Source organism: Perognathus longimembris, chromosome 17 (genome assembly GCF_023159225.1).
Source record: "Perognathus longimembris pacificus isolate PPM17 chromosome 17, ASM2315922v1, whole genome shotgun sequence".
NCBI lineage: Eukaryota > Metazoa > Chordata > Mammalia > Rodentia > Heteromyidae > Perognathus > Perognathus longimembris.
The window spans coordinates 42781025-42800491 of NC_063177.1; the positions used below are offsets into that span (position 1 = coordinate 42781025).

Consider the following 19467-nt stretch of genomic DNA (forward strand, 5'->3'; position numbering starts at 1 on the left):
CAGTGCACATGTGTATTTTTACTCAGTAGATGATTTAATAATCTTTTTAAACCAGCTCTAGAAGAGGTAAGGGAATATGTATCTAAATCAAGATCTAGACTGTGTTTGGTAATGCAAACTAGTGCTTAAGGCCCTTGGTGATACTGCATTTATTGTCTTATCAATAAGATCGTCCTAACCAGCAGCTTTTATAACTTTTTCACCTAAAACCAGCCTTTAAAACACCAACCTCCAGGGCCAGTGTGGTAGTGCCTACCTGTAATCCCAGCTACTCAGGAAGTAGAAGGTAGGTAGGAAGAACCTGGTTTGAGGATAGCCCAGTCAAAAGCACAAGACCCTGTCTGAAAAACTAAAAGCAAAAGGACTGGGAGTGTGGCTCAAGTGGTAAGACTATTGCTTAGCAAGCATGAGGCCCTGAGTTCAATCCTTAGTACCACGAGGGAGAACAGACTTCGAATTGATGCTGCAGTAGAGCAGTAGAGGCCCTAGGTTCCACCCTAGCACAACCAAAATAGACTGGGCTTGAGATATCTGGATATTTACTTCTTCCTCAGATGTTGCTTATAAATCAGAATTCCAGAGCTCCCTGGAAAATGATGTGCGTATGACAAGACCCAGAGGGAAAAGGGAGGGACAGGGCTCTTCAAGTATGAGCGGCTTTTCCATGGAGGTTCAGGGCACTCTGCTCCTGGGCTCTTGAACTGAGGGGCTGAAGGGGGGGTGGCGCAGTCCCAAAGAAGACACCTTGCTCCCCAGATGTTCTCCAGCTCATCTGAGCAGAGCCCAGGATTCCTGCCTGGGTGGGATTCCGTGTGAGCGGAGTCTCTGTTGACACAGCCTGCTCCTTGTCAGTGTGTTACACACCTGAGTCCAGTCTTCTTCTGTGGAAAGAGGTGTGCCCTGAGCCCCCTCACTCAACCTATCCCATTATGGCTCTTTGCTTGTTGAGCTGGAAGGAATCGATCCTCTTCTCCCTGTCTAGAAGCACAGTTGTGAGACCTTAGAATTGAGCTAGGAGCTCAGAGGAAAGGAGTAGGGACAAAGCCAGGCATGCATTACAAGCTTTCTGTGTTCACAGCCAAAGAGGTTGTGGTATTTCCTAAGTAAACAGAGAGCCTCGTGTGACCTGCAGTCTCAAGGGCGTGGATTTGAAGCTGTGGGAAACTGTGGCTTTTCTGCCCTGCTGACTGACCTGAGGCCTGGAGTACACAGCTCACTCGCGGTGTGAGCCTGAGCACATTGCTCTCCTCTGTTCCAGTGGCCTTCTCATCTCTGAGTTGGGTATTGGAGACATCATCTTTCTGCTAGATATGTTCTGGTGAGGATTTGCTGACGTAGCCCATGAGCCAGACATGTATGAACTGCCCAGTTGGTCTTGTTGCCATAGCAGCAAAGTGGTCAGAGCACCTTCTGATGCTTCAAGTCCCTCTGGTTTAGGCCAGAGTCGCGAAGCTGGGGAGAGAAGGTCTGGCGTGTTCTGTGTGCCCACCAGAACCAGTCGGCCTGAGTAGAAATCAAGAGAATGGCAGTTTTGGAGGCCAGCCTGGGGAAAAAGTTCATCAGACCCCCATCTCAACTAAAAAGCCAGGTGTGTTGGTTATGTGTCCATCAACCTAGCTATGAGGGAGGCATAAATAGGAGGACTGAGATCCAGCCTTTGTAAAATATATGAGACTCTACTTCAAACAATAAAGCAAAAAGAGCTGGGAGTGTGGCTTCAATGGTAGAGCAACATGCCCAGCCAGCTCAGGATTCTGAATTCAAACCCACTACAGCCAGAACAACAACAACAACAATCCTAACTCTGAGTATGGTGGGAAAAGTCTATAATCTCAGCACTTGGGGGGCAGAGGCAGCAGGAGCAAGAGTTCAAAGACAGCCTGAGGTGAGAGAGTAGCTGCACCATGCTGTGTGCTCTGAGCTTGGCAAGCATTAGCAAGGACTGTTACCCCCCACTCTCCCCATCTCCCCACCTCCATCTCCACGCCCCACGCACGCCCTGCGTCAGCCGCATGACCCAGGAGCTCTCCGTACCGGGTGTGGGTCTTGTGCTGAGGGCATGTGGGTGCAGCCTGCTCAAGCACAGACATTTGCGTTCCAGAGACCAGGAACCAGAAGGATCTGCTGTGTCAGATGGGGGTGAACCGTGTCAGGGATTCCTGCCCCGGGGCTCCAGAATTCATATGTCCAGCCTAGTTCTGCAAAGAAGGAGCGATGGAGTGCAATGTGATTTAGATGCCTTTCACATGTACCCCCAGCCTCCTCTCTACTTCCAGCCTGGGGCATGCTCGCTGACCTGGGGGGGGCAGGGCCCACTAAGACACCTTCCACCTCTGCCGTTGGCTAGCTGGCTGGTTGGTTGTTTGGTCAGTACTGGGAGTTGAATTTGGGGCTTCATACTTACCAGGCCATTGCCGTCCTACTTGAGTCCCATCCCAGCTCTTCTTGCTTTATTTTTCAGGTTGGATCTCCTGCTTTTTTTTTTCTTTCTGGGAACCAGCCTTGGCCCATGATCCTCCCGTCTCTGCTTCCTGCATAGCCGGGCGCTAACAGCTGGCTTGTTTGTTGAGTTGGGCCTTGTAGACTTTTTGTCTTCAACCTCCCAAGTAGCTGGGATTGTAGGAGCCACTGTACCTGACCCCAGCCTGTGCTTTCATGGGTTCCCCCAGGCTGTGTGCGCCTCCCCTGGCAGCTCCTGGGGCCCACACTCCTGGGGAGATGTCCTTTGCCTTTCTCCTGGTGCCCCTCTGCTCTCTAGGGACACGTGGCGCACACGCCACCAGTCTTTCCTCTGCCATTCCACCTGGGTTCCCTGTGGTCCAGAAAGCCTCTGAAGGCACCTGTCTTTGTGGCCTGTCTCAACACAGACCTCACTTGACTGGGCTTCAGGCAAAGACAAACTGGCAAGCAGAAAGATTGGCATCCAAGCCACTCCTCCCGGTGAATGCAGCCCCTGGGGTTCCTGCTGGGGCACAGAAGGCGGAAGCCCAGGCCGCGGGGCTGGAAGCATCTCTATTCTTAGACCCAGAAAATTAATTTTGAAGCTGAGTGCGGGTGGCTCATGCCTGTAATCCTAGCTACTCAGTAGGCTGAGATCTGAAGATCACAATTCAAAGCCAGCCCGGGCAGGAAAGTCTTCAAAACTCTTATCTCCAGTGAACCACCAGAGAACCACAAGTGGTGATGTGGCTCAAAGTGATAGAATGTTAACCCTGAGCAAAGGAGCTCAGGGACAGTGCCTCAGGCCCCTGAGTTCAAGCCCAGTACAGGCAAAATAATAATAATAATAATAATAATAATAATAATAATATCTATATAATGAGACAAAATGCAGTCTTCTTGTGGCACAAGCTTTCAGCGAAAATGCCAGCTCCACTCTTTAGGAATTTTCTGTCCCATACGCACAGAGATGCATTATTTGCTTGTCCATAAAAAGTCACATCGGCAAACATTTCTTACTACTACTGTGAACATTTTTTTGCTACTACAGGCCCTCTGGGGACCCGAGTGTGTCCTGTCCTTGTCTCCTCCCACGCCTCCCAGAGCGGAGGACCTCCTGCAGGGTGCCCTGGGACAGGGTTTTGGCCCTGTCCCCAGGGCATCACGGGACCCTGGGATGATGTCACAGGGTCTACCATCTGCCCTCCCTGGCCAGAGGCTGCAGTGGGCAGGGCCAAGGGGACACCACGTGTGCTGGGTATTTTCAATCCTGAGCCCTCAGAGAGAGCTGCTGTTCTCACAAGCTTTCTTTGGCTTCTGGATGCTTCTCCCCTGGTGGGTTCCCAATTCCAAAGCTAACCCAGGCTCCTCTCCAAGGCAGCCTATGTGAAGCCTGATTACAATGCCAGCCTCGGCAAAGCTCACCAGATTACCAGGATAGGAGGCAGGGCTCTCCTTGTCCTAAGAAGCTGGTTAGTCTAAAAATACAAACACTTTTAAATGTAATGGATGATGAGGTTTAAATGATTAAAAACCACAGCTGGCACTTGCAAAGCTCTTAAAGCGTGTGATGTGTAGTCATTCATCCATTCATCCCCAGCTCCAAGAAGCTTGGGCCCTGCAGAAATGTGCCCTGCCCTGTTGTGAACTCTGACCTTAATGCCACCCTTCAGAGGGCAATGCAGACTGTTGTCCAACAGAAAACTCGGGGACAGTGTGCGTGACCCAGTGTGGCATTTCTTAGATGTGTTCAGTGGGCACTTGTTGTTTTCTGTCCTTCCAGGCCCACACTGGGTTCAGGCCATTCATTACAGAGGTACAACTGCTAATTAGAAGACAGACGCCCGTCGCCCTCCTGTCCCCCGTGTCTTTCAGGGTATGTCCTCAGACTCAAAAAATAGAAATGAAGACATCAGGAAAACTACCACCTTCCCTTCCTAATGCTCTTCCTTCCTGTCTCCCATGTGGTCCCCCGCTAGTGAAATGCCAGGGCAGAAACAGCCAATTTCAAGCTGTTCTCCGAGGCCTTTCAAACTCCTACCTTGGCAAGCTCCCAGCAAGGTGTAGAAAGTTCCAGGCCCTTTGTCCCACAAGATGGCCTGCCTCAGCTCTGTGCTTGCCATCACCCATCTGGGGACTTTGAAGGGAAGAATGAGGTGTAAGCCTTGCTCTGCCTCTGCAGTTTGCCTTTGTGCCTTCTCTACCAGGGCCTTGCAGAAGTCTCCCCACTGACTGGTCCTCCTTGCCCGCTGTCACCCCCTCCATCAGGGCAGAGACAGGAGAACTCTCCTGAGAGCCCTGGCTGCCCGCCTGTCCCAGGTGAAACCGCCTTTTCTCCATCTCGTTACTCTGTCTCAGACTAGAACATCAACGTCACCAACAGGCTGTTGTTCACCTGTGCTTCTTCAGTGGCCCTCATAGCCCCCATGAGACAGGTGTGACACCAGCCTGCACAGTCCACACCACCTGGCTCACGAGTGTCCCAACTGACTTTGGACGCCACACCAGGTGCCCTTTCTGCCCAAGCCCATGCGGACATGTGAGCTGGAAGGAAGGCTCCCTTGAAAGACTTGCAAGCCTTACCCACTAGGGGAGCTCAGCCGTCTGGTTCAGCTAGAAAGCAGTCTTGGGTGGATCCCAGGTGCTGGGGCCACCCAGTGTACCCCAAAAGGAGGTTCAAAGATGGGGCTTCCAGACCCTGAGATCTGCACCCCCCCCCCCCAGGACATCCTGCCAGCTCCCCCTGGAAGCCAAGCAAGGAAGCGTCCAGGCTCCCTTCAGGCCCAGAGGAAAATGGGAGTCTTCCCCATGAAGCCAAGGCTGTGCCATGTCTATACCCCATCTGCAAAGTGTCTGCAGCAAGGAAGAGCTAAAATCCAACACTCAGGAGGCAGAAGCCGGAGGATCAAGAGGTAGAGGTCAGCCCGGGGTTCACAGAAATGCTGTTAGAGACATTAGCTGTCAGTTAGGACCGAAGGCAGAGATATCACACACCACATGCATACATGCACACGCATGCGTGCACACATACACACTAGAGACACTGGAAATTATACCACTAGAAACCAAGCAGAAATCAGGACAAAGCCTATTAATGCCAGCATATTGTGAAGTGACTCAAGTAGGCTGCAGGGTACATGGTGTGTCTGAGGGTTGTAGGGAAGGTGATGTGTGCAGAAGAAAGGGATCCCAGGAGGTGCTCAGTGGGCAGCAGGGGTTAGTGTGCTTTCTTTTTCTTTCTTTTTTTTTTTTTTTGCCAATTCTGGGCCTTGGACTCAGGGCCTGAGCACTGTCCCTGGCCTCTTTTTGCTCAAGGCTAGTACTCTGCCACTTGAGCCACAGTGCCCCTTCTGGCCGTTTTCTATATATGTGGTGCTTGGGAATCGAACCCAGGGCTTCATGTATACGAGGCAAGCACTCTTGCCACTAGGCCATATTCCCAGCCCTAGTGTGCTTTCTTCTTTCAGGTTGTTTGGCTTTCAAATCATCACTATAAATGCTTCTTAGAAAGCAATGCCTTCTCTCTCCCTTCCCCTGTTCTCTGTCCAACAAAAGCAGCGTTTGCTCAGATTCTCTTGGCTTTGACACCACAGGAAACTCTCCTTGTGCACTGGGAGCTCTGAGTTCAGGAGACTTGTTGCACATAGACTGAAAGTGGTGGCCGGGGACACTGGTGGTCCCAGAACCCGACAGAGGCCTGCCACCAAGGAGCCTCCTGGGGTAGCTCTGCTCTCATGTCTCTCGGGATGGGGGTGGCAGGTGCAGAACAAGCATAAGTCCTCACACAGACCCAATGCCATGAGGGAGGAGGAAGACATTCTTAAAGAGGGCAGTGGTGGAAAAACGAGCACCCCTCTGAAAATGGCCATCCAAGCAGGAGAGCTTTGACAAGCACCATAGGCCACATGGTGGTAACAAAGGAGAATGGAAGTTTGCCTGTTTATTTGTAAAAAAAAAAAGAAAAACAAAAACAAACAAACAAACAAGAAAATAGAAACCTTAATTTAAAACCAGAATTGAAGCCAGGAGCACTGGTACACACCTATAATCTCAGCATTTGGGATGTTGAGGTAAGAGGATCGTGAGTTCTAGGCCTCCCCCCCCCCCCCCCCCCCCCCCGCCGCCTGGGCTATATAGCCAGACCCTGTGTCAAAAGCAAAAAGCAAAACCAAAGCAGGATTGTCTTCGCAGGCCTCATGTGCCAGCTTTCTCGATGGTGGACACCAGCCAGCTGACCTCAGCTGACACATCCATGTGCACATGGCGGCACCACTCCTCCCCAGAGGAGCCCTCACTCACTCGTGCGTGCACACAGCCCTCCATTGTGCGCTCTGGACGGAGCCCCAGCGTTAGGTCACTTTCTTCTCATCAGAATAAGTCTTTCCTGTCTGTATGCCCAGCTCCACGGGTAGTCGGGCAGAGCTCTGCTTCAAATCTAGGATTATTTTCTATTTCTTTTTTCTTTTTCTTTTCTTTTTTTTTTTTTGGTCGGTTGTGGGGCCTGAAGTCAGGGCCTGATGCTCACTATCCCCGAGCTCTTCAGCTCAAGGCCAGTGCTCTATCACTTTGAGCCACAGCACCACTTCCGGTTTCCTTCTGGTTAATTGGAGGTGAGAGTATCAGATGCCAGGCACCCATGCCTCACGCCTGTAATCCTAGCTACTCAGGAGGCTGAGATCTGAGGATCGCTGTTTGAAGCTGAAGCCGAAGCCAACCTGGGCAGGAAAGTCCGAGACGCTTTATCTTTAATAAACCACTCAGAACAAGCCAGAGGTAGCGCTGTGGCTCAAGTGGTAGAGTGCTAGCTTTGAACACAAAAGGCTCAGGGTCAGCGCCCAGGCCCTGAGTTCAAGCCCCAGGACCACAAAAGAAAAGAGAAATGGCTTTAGTGACATTGTCCAAAAAGAAATATACTCATTACCTGACTTAAGAAACTGTAACCCCTGTGTACATCAACTTTATTATAATTAAAAATACTTTAACTGAATAAATACATGTATGTTTAAAAAATAAATTAATTTTTAAAAGAAAAGAAATAGTTTTAGTGCCAGCACTTGTGGCTCACATCTATAATCCTAGCTACACAGGAGGCTGAGATCTGAAGATCACAGTTCGAAGCCAGCCCAGGGCAAGCAAGGCTATTATCTCCAACTAACTACCAAAAAGTGGTGGAGTGCCAGCCTTAAGCAAAATAGCTCAGGGACGGCGCCCGGGCCCCCAGTTCAAGCCCCAGGACTGGCACACAAAGCCCAGCTTTGTGTTCAGCTCAAGTGTTCAGTGCATTCACAGAGCGGTGCCGTCGTCCCTACCGTCTGGGCCCAGATTGGGGATTAATTAACCCGGGCAGGTGCAGAGGATCCTGGACCCCGGGGTTCGCTGAGTCACCGCCCTGTGGATCCGGGGCAGCTCCCGGGGCGGCTCCCGGGGCGGATCCAGGGGCGGCTCCGGGGCGGCTCCAGGGGCGGATCCGGGGCGGCTCCAGGGGGTGGATCTGGGGCGGCTCCAGGAGCGGCTCCGGGGCGGATCCAGGGGCGGATCCGGGGCGGCTCCAGGGGCGGATCCAGGGGCGGATCCGGGGCGGCTCCAGGGGCGGATCTGGGGCGGCTCCAGGAGCGGCTCCCGGGGCGGATCCAGGGGCGGATCCGGGGCGGATCCAGGGGCGGATCCAGGGGCGGATCCGGGGCGGATCCAGGGGCGGATCCGGGGCGGATCCAGGAGTGGCTCCCGGGGCGGATCCAGGGGCGGATCCCAGGGCTCCCCTCCAGCCCGGGCCGGTGTTCGGCGCCCCCCGGCGAGGGCTGAGCGCGCCCCGAAACGAGGCCCGCCTGGAGCTGCTCCGGGGACCGCGTCCCACCCGCGCGGGGGCTCCGGCTGGGGTCCGGGTCCAGGGATCGGGGACAGCCCGACTCGAGCTGCCCCTGAGCCCCCACTAACTCCAGCCAGAACCGGCGGTGACCTTCAGCAGAGGAACCGTATGAACCAGTAGCTGACAGCAGGGTTTATAGCATGAAAGGTCTGAATTCAAACGCCCTGAATTCAAACTCCCTGTGTGACCCCCCCCCCATGGGTCCATGAATCTCTCTGTGCCTCAGTTTCCTCAAGTTGAAAGGGGGGGTCAGGTTAGCTGGTCACAAGAGTCAGGACTGTTGCCTGGAGTCAGCATGAGGGAGGGGAGCAGGGTGGAGGCAGGCGGAGGGGTGCCGGGTCTCCATCTCGGGGACAAAGGCCAGGGCTTCCTTAGGAATCCTCAGGGGAGCCACCCCCCCCCGCCCCCACCCCGCCACCAGCAGCTAACTGTCTTTTGGGGATGGGGCAGAGGCTTCAGTCTCGTGGGGAAATCCTCCTGAAGGTAACAGGGCAGAGGGGGGAAAGTGGGTCAGAGTCCCCCTGTCTGTGCCCTGGGAAGGTGCCTAGGAAATGCCAGCCACATTCCAGAAACAACTCTGAGGTGACCCCTGCACCCAGGGCTCCTTGTGCATCTCCCACCACCTTAGCCTGTGCAGATCTTGCAGGCCGGGAAACCCAGCTCTTCAGGGACAGAAGGAACCCACTCATGTCTCACCACCACAGACCTGACTCACGGAGGCCTGGAGCGCCTTGGGACCCGAGCCTTGGCAGCACAAGGAAGAAGCTGAATGTGTCTGGGCCTCCCGAGTCTCCTCCCTCCTCCAGCCCCTCTCCACTCACTCTCCTCCCTCCACCTCTCTTTCACCATTCTCAAAAAAGAAAAAGAAAGTCAAAACAAAAAGTCATGCCTGTAATCCTTAGTCCTCAGGAGGCTGAGAATGGGTACGTTGCCAACAGGTCTAGGCCAGCTTGAGCAACAATGTCCCCGAGACTCTGTCTCCCTGGAAGGAAGCTGGAGATGGCACGCATCTGTCGTCCCAGAAGAAACCTGCAGTAAGGCAGATTGTGGGCCTTGCTTATGCCCAAGTGGGGAGCAAAAGCCTCTCCTAAAAACCAACCAGTGATAAACAGGGCTGGAGGTGTGACTCAGTATCATACCAGCCTAGGAGCTCAGTAAAGCCTTGAGTTCAAACCCCACCACCACCACCACCACACACACAAAAGCCACAAATTAAAATAGGTCCATGTTATTTGTTGGCCGTCAGTGTGTGGCTCGACCCTTCAGTGGAAATTTTACTGCTTAGGACTGGAGCACTGTCCACAGGCTGGACAAACCTTGAACCTGATCTTTCAGTGAGAGATATCAGGCCCAAGCTGCAATTTCATACACGTCAGGTGCCCAGAAGATGGGAATCCACAGACTGAAGGGAGCCAGGAGTTACCAGGGAACAGAGCAATCCTGCCCGATTGCTTTGTAGATACAGTGGTTCTAGTCGGGGGTGAGGGAGGAGACAAGAATGCTTTGGAAGAGACATGCTATGATTTTTAGACTTGTGCAGGTACCCAATGCCACTGATGGGCTTAGGGTTCCTGTCGGAGGGCAGGCTCAGCAAGCCTGTCTTCCTCCCAGGGATCTAGTTGGGCTACAGGATGTCAGGGACAGAATCGGGGCCTTCCGGTTCTCAGAAGGCAGTCCAGGAGTCCCTAAAAATGACCCATTGTAGTTTGTACTTTTAAACTTTTTTTTTCCTCCCTTAAAACCTCTCTTCCTTGCCTTCCACCCCACTGTCTCCAAGCCTCTGGCAGGGCAAACAGGAAGTAGGGAGTCAGAGACCCAGAGGCAGAGTGACTGAGGATAGGAAATCAGCGTGGTGTTTGTTTTCCTCTGTCTGCTGAGATTACAGGGATGCAGAGAAGTGGCAGGCCTCGTCCATATACAGGGGCCGCCTCGGAGCCTGCTTATTTACATGTCTTGTGGGAGTTTCTGGCTGAGATGCACTGTGGTGCTATTTGCTGGCTGGCTCTGTCCTGTACCCTGCAGGGCACCCACAGAGATCAGGCAGGCCTCTGACAGGCGCCCTGTGATCATTTCCTGTAGCAGATTCTGGGGCTCCTGCAGCATCAGCCCAGACAGGTCCCCCATGGGGCTTCTTGCTTGCATGCTATCTGTGTGTGTCACTTCTTATTCTCCAGGGACCTCTTCTTTCTGGTTTCTCTGTCAATTCCACCCTTAGGAATGTGCCAGAACACAGGCTTCTCTCCTCCCATTCCCCTTCACTCTCCTCTTCTATCCTCTCCTTTTCCATTCCTTTCTTTTCCATTTCTTCAGTGTAATTCACGCAGCTTCCTGTGGGTAAAGCTGACTGTGCTCCGAGGGGCAGGGGAGAGGTGAGCGGAGCTCATAGGAACCAGGACAGAGGGAACCATTGCCCTGTTGTCTGCTCTGTGTGCTGAAGGTGGCAGCCTGGACCAGCGTCCCCACACTGGGGGATCGAGGCACCACACCCAAGTCCAGGAGCGACCCTGCCTTCTCCAGCGCCTCTCCGTGCTGAGAAGACAGGGAGGGGGCTGTGTGCACGGCTTCATGGCAGAGCGCCTGAGTTCCAGAACACAGCAGGGGGCGGGGGGGCCGGGGGAGGGGGGAGCTGCCATGCAGGCCGGCACTTCTGCTTTGCTCTGTCTCAGTACATAGTCTAAGCTGGCCTCAAACTCAGGATCCTCCTGGCTCAGCCTTTCAAGTGTTGGAATTACAGGCATGTGTTTCCATGTTTGATGAGACTTATTTATCTGTAGGGTTTTCAATTTTACTGTCAGAAACTACTAGAGAACCCTTACACAGCAGTCTACATGCCCTGCCTCACAGGCCAAACCTTGCCTTGAGCTAAGAGTGTGTCTGTATTTTTGAATGGTTGAGAAAAACAAAGACAAAAGGGCATGATATTCCATGACTGATGAAATTCAAATTGCATTGGCCCCATAAATGAAGCATTGTGAGAACGCAGTCATGTGTGTTCATTTACTATCAGACGTGCTTTCCCACCTCCTCCGTGGAGAAGGCAGCCCGGAGTCTTCCTAGCTACCCTCTGGTAAATGCTTCTCACAGGAAATAATTTGCTGGCCCTTGACCTGAAGCTAACATGGAATTGCTCTGGGTTAATAAAAAAAAATCCAAGATAATAAAGATTTGTGAGTGTGTGTGTGTGTGTGTGTGTGTGTGTGTGTGTGTTTATACCAATCCTTGGGCTTGAACTCAGGGCCTGGGAGCTATCCCTGAGCTTTCATGTTCAAGGCTAGTGCTCTACAACTTGAGCCACAGCTCTACTTTTGGCTTTTTGGTGGTTAAAGGTGAGAGTGCCCTACCTTCTTACTGGCTTTGAACCATGATCCTCAGATCTCAGCCTCCAAAATAACTAGCAGGAGCCTGGGGGAGATTTGCCCTTTATTTCCCAAGCGTTGAGCAGAGCCCAAGGCTGCAGTGTCTGTCCCAGCACTGGAGCTGGAGTATAATCTCCTCCCCTGTGCTAATCTAGAGGCTGGATGTGGTGGTGCATGACTAACTCCGGTATTCAGGAGTCTGGGGCTAAAGACCTCAAGTTCCAGGCCAGCCTGTGCTACATAGTGAGACGTCACCTCTAAAAAACAATAAAGCCAGGCACTAGTGGCTCATGCCTGTATCCTAAATCCTAGCTACTCAGGAGGCTGAGATCTGAGGATCTCAGTTCAAAGCCAGCCCACGCAGGAAAGTCTATGAAACTCCAATAAACTCCAATAAATCGCCAATAAACTACTCAGAAAAAAAACTGGAAGTGGTGCTGTGATTCAAATGGTAGAACACTAACTTTTAGCAAAAGAAGCTTAGGGACAGCACCCAGGCCCTGAATGTAAGCCATAGGACCACACACACACACACACACACACACACACACACACACACACACACACACACATATGCACATACATATATGCAGGCCATGCATACTCCCGCAGTCCCAGCCACTTGGGACACAGAGGCAGTAGGATCACTTGAGCCTGAGTAACTAGCAAGACACTGCCTTTAATTAAACAGAAAAACAAAAAGACTTGGTTTTGTTTTCAGTTGCTATTGATAGAATAATCACCCTGCATCTTTGAGTCTGGTTTTCCTGCCCAGAAATGCCCTAAGATAACCTCCTGTGTCCTGTCTGATCTTATCTTCTCCATAAAAAAAAAAGACCAGTCAGTGGCATTTAATTTTTAATCGAGGAGAAGGATAATAAGCCCAGGCACTGACCCTGCCTCTCACGGCTGTTCTGAATATGCAGAGGCAGTAGATTAGAAGCACACAGGAATGTCACACTACTGTGGCAGGGGAAAGCAAGATGAGTCTGGACATCTGCTTGCTGGACAGGAGTGGCAAGACTGACCTTTGCTTGCCTAGACTTGAGGGAGGGCACACCTCTTTCCCTGCCAACCCTCCTCCACCCCAAAGCTCCCAGAAGCCCCTGGGCTCAGCATCCACATCCCTCATGCTCCCATCTTCTTTTCCCAGGTGAGCCTTTCCCCAGGATGGCCGAGCCCCGCCAGGAGTTTGACGCAATGGAAGATCATGCTGGGGCCTACACCCTGCTGCATGAGCAAGACGGGGACACGGAACACGGTCTGAAAGGTAAGTGGGTGACCCAGCCAACCGCTTGCCTTGGCAGGGACTGGCAGGAAGGGTTCACGTCCTGGTTTTTGAAGGAGTCTTCAATACCTTGTTATGAGTGGAGGGGAGCCGAGTTCATTTGAATCAGCCAAAATAACTCAGAACATGGGGGGGGAGGGGTGTCCATCTTTCCAGAGGAGAGGGCCTCTTGCGAGGATGGAATGTGACAGGAGACTTGCATGGCTTGTCGCTGTCAGTAATATACGGGTTCTTTGTGTCAGGAGCCACGCCTGCTAAGTTATAAAATAGTACTATGTTTAGCATGTGAAATGTGTGGCTTTATCCATGACATTGTAGCCTTTTAAATCAGATCTGTCTGGCAAGATAGGTGAACTCTGGATTTTTTTTTACTGTATCCCCATTAAGAAACCGCACTCAGGGGCTGGGGATATGGCCTAGTGGCAAGAGAGCTTGCCTCGTATACATGAGGCCCTGGGTTCAATTCCCCAGCACCACATATACAGAAAATAGCCAGAAGTGGTGCTGTGGCTCAAGTGGCAGAGTGCTAGCCTTGAGCAAAAAGGAAGCCAGGGACAGTGCTCAGGCCCTGAGTCCAAGCCCCTGAGTTCAAGGCCCAGGACTGGCCAAAAAAAAAAAAAAAAAAAAAAAAGAAACCGCACTCACATCTACAAAAGCCAGAATACAATCTTCTGACCTCTCCCTTGACCCCACTGTGCCTCACTTCACTATGTGACCACGAGTTTACAAGCCACGGACACCCAGCATACTGGCTGTAGCTCTTGGAGCCAGCCCCTCACTACCCGCCAGAGCTGTGCTATAGGGGGTTCCATAGCCCCCCCCCAAACCCCCTTCCCACTCCACGCTCCCAGATGCAGCCCTACTTAGGGTCCTGGTGAACAGAGCACCCCCTCCCCCCTCCAGAACCATTGTTAGGGAGATAGAATGGCAAAGGTTTACATTTTTTGTTGTTGTTGTTATTTGCTCTTTGTTATTGTATTTATTTCTTTTTATTGTCTACCCTCAAAAAAAGTGATTTCTGATGCTGTTATGAAACTAGAGAAGCAATAGGAACTAGACATTCTTAGCTGGACATCATGGCTCAACCTATAATCCTAGACACTCAGGAGGTAGACATAATAGTTTGACGCCAGCCTGGGTACAAGAGGTTTACCAGACCCCGTCTTAATCAAGATTGGGCAGACAGTGTGTATCTGTTAACCCAGTCCTGGGAGAAGCACAATGGTTAGATGCAGCACTACAACATGGGGAAACACAAGTGGAAAGACTGCAGCCCAAGCAGGACAGGGCACATTTCTCTTTTAATGCTAGAAATCATGAAGTGCTTTGCAGAGTGTGGGGGTAGCGAGCGGAAGCCCTAGAGCTCTGGGCCAAGAGGAGCCTTCTGCGCTGTGTCCAGCCAAGGAGAGTACTTGCAGGAGGGCCGGGACAGGAGGGGCAGCAGGGGGCGCTCTCTCCCAGGCCGTTTTCAGTCTGTGTAAGGAGGTGGGGGAGGGAGACAGTACGGGATCAGAAAGGCAGGTTACTGTGGCACCATTAGGGTGGAGGCCATAGCTCACAGGTAACAGGCGCGGGGAGGCGGGGGAATGGGGGAACACACTACAGTCAAACCTCTCAACCTGGAACCAGTCACCACACAGTGCTATGAGGAATGTATAACAGATTCAGTTCTGGCAGAGCACTGGTGGCTCATGCCGGTAATACTAGCTGTACCGGAAAGGCTGAGATCTGAGGACTGCAGTTCAAAGCCAGCCCAGCCAGGAAAATCAGTGAGACTTTTATCTCTAGTTAACCACTAGAAAACCAGAAATGGCACTGTGGCTCAAAATGGTAGAGTGCTAGCCTTGAGCTAAAGAGTTCAGGGACATCGCCAGGCCTGAGTTCAAGCTCCATGACCAAAAACAAAGTAGTTCAATTCTGAAACTCTCATGGACAGATCCACGTTAGAATCATATCATACTGAACTCACAGTGAATGATTCACATCCTGAACCAGGGTATGTCCACGTGTAGCCACATGTAGCCACTGAAAGAAGCATGGTTTAACTATTAAAAGTGTATATTATAGGGCTGAAGGCATGGCACAAGTGGTAGAGAGCCTGCCTAGCAAGCTCAAAAAACTCCAGTACAGCCAAAAAAAAAAAAAAGGTATACTATGTTGCAAACAAAACAAATCAAGTCTATACCATAATAATGTCAGATCTTAGTAACTGAGTAAACTGGGTAGGAGGAAGACCCTACGATCTTCACAATTTTTCTGTATCTCTAATTGTCCTAAAATTACAAGTTCATTTAAAATAAAAATCTGTCTTAAAATTACAATCTCATTTAAAATAAATAAAATGACAAGTTCATTTGAAATAGAAGAAGTGGTTTGTACTCCTGTTATTTGTCTAAAAGAGATGCTGTATTCCGTTTGTAAATAGAACAAGCTAATCCAGGTTTCTCTGTCTCAGGATCACCTAAAGCATATCTGCTCCAACTACCCAATTTTCTTTCTCCCATCATGGGTCTTGAATTCAGGGCCTAGGTGCTGTCCCTGAGCTCTTTTTTGCTCAAGATTGGTGCTCTACCACTTTGAGCCACATTTCTACTTCCAGTTTTCTAGTGGTTTGTTGGAGATAAGAATCTCATGGACTTTCCTAGCCATGGCTTTGAACTATCCTCAGATCTCAGCCTCCTGAGTAGCTAGGATTACAGGTGTGAGCCCAACAGTATCCAGCTTAAAACTATCTTTCACACAAAACAGGAGACATTCTATGCTAACAACACACCATACACAATAACAACAGCCACACTGAAATTGCTATCCTTTTGGAAATGTCTCTGAAATGAAAGCCTGTGATGATGATTTGCTTACCCAAAGACTGTACTCTCCACAAAAGCCAGTAATGCCTAGGAGATTTCCATACTTCTCATCAAATTGATTCCTGGTACTGAGCCGTGTAGGATGATCTATTTTTATGTGAGGAGTGACAGGTTCCACTTGGCAGAAGGTGTCACTGTACTAACAACAGTTTAGATAAGTGACAAAAGACTGTTTTGAATAATGACAAGAGGCAGCAGATGTGTTAAATATCAGAACAAAGAGTGTTTAAGCAGATGCTAAAAACTGAATACACCCAGAGAGATGAAAAGTAGTAAAAACCACTTCAGCTGCTAAACTCATGTACTCTCAGGATTAAAAGGGGGTAGTGGTTAGCTCTCTTTGCCTTCCAGTCACTCAGAAGGGGTGTCTCCCGCTCTCTTCCCCTCCCTCTAAGGACAATGCAGATGCTAGGGTGGTGGGTTGGAGCAGGGTGGGAAAGGGGCTCCATCACACCCAAGTGTGCCTGTCCTCTGTGGTCCAGGCCAGTTAGGATCCAACCCAAAGGTCATCTGCCTGGTGCTGCCAAACCTCCTTGGAGCAGATTGCAGGTTTTTACCAGCTCCAGGACCAAGGAGCTGGGTGTGCCCAAAGCTTGTGAAGCACTGGCTCTTCTTTGTGCCTGAGGTCCATGTGCCCAGACTGCATTTTGACCAGGGCCATGGGGTGCCTGATTGTGTGGTGGATTTGAACTCCATTTGTCTTTATTTGTCATTGTGCTCTGCCCTGTGTATAGAGCCGCCGCCACCCTGGTCCCCCATCCTGACTCTGTGATTGTTCCAACCCCAGAATCTCCCCGTTGCTTAAAGGACAATATTTATCTGTGCTGAATGCGCCAGCCACACTCCCCCATCCTGGACCATTCCTTGTTTCTACACCACTATGAGTGGTGTCACCATTCACAGGGTCATGGTGATGACCCTGGCCAGCCATTAGAACCTTCCACAGCTCCCCAGGGACCTCATCCTCCAACTCACCTGACCCAGACATCCCCACATCAAACCTTGGTTTTAACACAGCAGTCCCGTGGCCTTGCACCCTCCTCCCTCCTGTCATCCACCGAGAGCAGGAAGCCATTCCTTAGGGAAATGATTGGCAGGCCCGATCTGGTCCTTGCCTTCTGTGTCCAGTCAGCAAGTTGAGAAGGTTTCCTTTTTTCATATGGGGAAATAAAACCTATTCTTATCAAGTAGTTTCCACCTTCAAGGGATCTCAGGGATCTCATAGATCAGAAGGGATCTGGGACATGAAGATAAGGCAGGTGAAATTCAAGCTCAACCTGGGCTATGTAGGTACAACCCTGGAAAGGGAAGGAAGGAAGGAAGGGAAGGAAGGAAGGAAGAGAGGGAGAGGAAAGGGAAGGGAGGAAGGGAAGACAGAGGGGAGGGAAGGAGGAAGGGAGGAAGGGAGGGAGAGAAGGAGGGAGAAAAGAAGGAAAGGAAGGAAGATGGCTCAAAGGGAGCCCCCAAATATCTTCTCCCAAAACTTCCCCTGCCTAACCAGGAGGCTGAACACTGTGGCCTCTTGACTAGACACAGCTCAAGTCATATCAGGACGATTTCCCAGGAGGAAGAGCTAGAAGGATACCAAGGGGATCCCCAGAAGTCTGTGTCACAGAGGAGGTATCTGTAATGTGCCTGGTGGAGTACTAATCTTATGTGGCTGTGACTACTAATGGTGCAGGAGTTTTTCTCCTATGATCAGAGCCCATTTGTTCATCTGATGTTATGCTAGGAGCCCCAGGAATTCCCATGAGATATCTGCATAAACATTAGCAGCAGCATAAAAAATGTTCACGGTCCTGTCAGTGCCCAGGGCTCCCCCCGCCAACAGCCCTTCAGTCAAGATAGCATGGCAATGACTGACAGTAATCACCACTGCTTTAAGCAGTTTCATAATCACAAAAGCCTTGTGAGCAGGAGAACTATTACTGGCCCCATTTTATAGGGGAGGAAGCTGAGGCAGAAAAATGTTAACTACGTTGGCCAGAGCCACACACTTGGTAGGTGGCAGGACCAGGTTTCAGGCTGCCTCAGCCTGACTCCAGAGGCTGTGATCTACCTTCCTGACTCCAGATTTCAGTCTAGGCCTTGAGGAGGACAATTAGGCAGCAAAGAACATTCTGCAGCCCACACAAACATGAAGAGCCAGGAGCGGCTATTATACAGGTGAGAAGATTCACCCAGCTAAGAGCTGAGGAGCCTTGGTCTGATGTCCAAGACCCACCAGAAGACAGGAGAGGCCTTTCCAGGGCTAGGCTAAGGAGAAGATGAGGAAAAATAGGTGACTGAGAGGTCCTGGTAAAGGACCCCCAAATATGATGGGAGGTTTTCATGTTCCATTTCATCCATCCATCCATCCATCCATTTCATCCATCCCTCTATCCCTCTTCCTTCTTTCCTTAGTCCCTCCACCCATCCATCCAATCATACACCCATCCACTTATTCAGTAGTCTACCCATCCATCCATCCTTCCACTCATCCTTCTACCCCCGCCCCCTTCCAAGCATTCATCCAGTGTTGTACCCATCCATCTGAGTTTGAGCCATGACTTTCTGTGAGGGTCACTTGGGGACAGTCTGGGTGAGACTGAGCTGAAGGGAAGAGCACTATTGCCCCCCGGAAACACTCCGCAACTCCACGCCGGTAAGAACTGGATCTCCAAGTAGAAATCCTTAGTCTGCAAAGTGCTTTACTCTTGGGATCTTTCAAACGGCTCCAGAAGGAGATATGGACAGTTGTCATCTTAGCCATTGTTTAAGAGGAAACTGAAGTCCTGAGAGACAAGTCCAAGGTCACCTGACTAGAAGTGGTGGAACAAGGACTTGAACCCAGCCAAGCCCAGTGCTCTGTAGACTGTAGTTCCCACTTCCTGCGGGAGGGGGGAGGGGAGGAAGAGACGATCAGAAAGACAATCTCAGCTGGCCATGGGCCTGTTCGGGACATGTTGTAGTCTCTTGAGCCTTTTTCTCTGCGTGGCCATCCTTCTCCCTTATTTGGCCATATATGCCTAGTGGAACCGAGTCTTCTGAGCAGCCAGCACTCTGCTCTGCACACACAGTGCTCTCCAGAAGCCCCGCTCTTCTGAATTTGGAGACCGCAGTTCACCCAGCCCCGGATGTTGAGTGAGATATTGATAAGCATGATAAGAACGGATAGAATGACCAGGGCAGATGGACTCCTGGTGGCCAAGATGACATATGGGAGGGGATAGTTCAGGAGAAGGAGGGGAGATAGATTTTTCTTATTTTTCTATGAGGCCAACAAAAGCTGCCTTACCAAGGACCTTCCTGGTGGACCGTACAGCTAGGGACCGCTGTGGCCACTTGACCTCTCTCCCTGGGCTTTGCGTTCCGAAAGGACAGTTTCTCCATGACCACCCACATTTGACCTCCACGGTGCCACCCGGGGCTTGCTCATTATGAAAGCAGCCTACAGGCTCTCACTTGTCTGTGTAGACGAGGGCATGGTGACCCGCTGAGAGAAGTCCTATTCCAAGGCAGGAACGGAGTCACTGAGGCATCTACCTGCCACTAATTAATAGCACAGGCGAAGCAAACGTTCACATGGTGCTCTGCTTTCTGGATCTGTCGCCTGTTAGTCAGCCTAAGGGCCTTTGCCTCAGCTGGAGTGTCTCCTCCCTCCCTGGGAGC

General features: G+C 51.1%; 2 protein-coding genes across 2 annotated transcripts in view; one reads left to right on the forward strand and one right to left on the reverse strand.

The window, feature by feature from the left end:
* Window positions 1–19467, forward strand: part of Mapt (microtubule associated protein tau) — a 93892-nt gene that overhangs the window by 32494 nt on the left and 41931 nt on the right. The window contains 1 exon segment of the mRNA XM_048367273.1: window positions 12815–12931. Within this exon segment, the coding sequence (XP_048223230.1) occupies window positions 12832–12931 (100 nt within the window). The 5' untranslated portion in view covers window positions 12815–12831.
* LOC125366290 (translation initiation factor IF-2-like) lies at window positions 7821–10429 on the reverse strand. Its single transcript, XM_048366878.1, has 2 exons — window positions 10321–10429; window positions 7821–8395 (listed from the first exon to the last, which is right to left on the reverse strand). The coding sequence occupies exons 1-2, from the start codon at window positions 10427–10429 to the stop codon at window positions 7821–7823; spliced, it is 684 nt and encodes a 227-aa protein (XP_048222835.1).

Excerpts from the sequence above, each read along its gene's own strand:
- LOC125366290 (XM_048366878.1), bottom strand. The coding sequence starts at position 10,429 with ATGGGGGACCTGTCTGGGCTGATGCTGCAGGAGCCCCAGAATCTGCTA. Across the intron at positions 8,396-10,320 it reads CTCTGTGGGTGCCCTGCAGG|GTCACCGCCGGTTCTGGCTG; the intron begins GTACAGGACAGA and ends CCTCTGCTGAAG.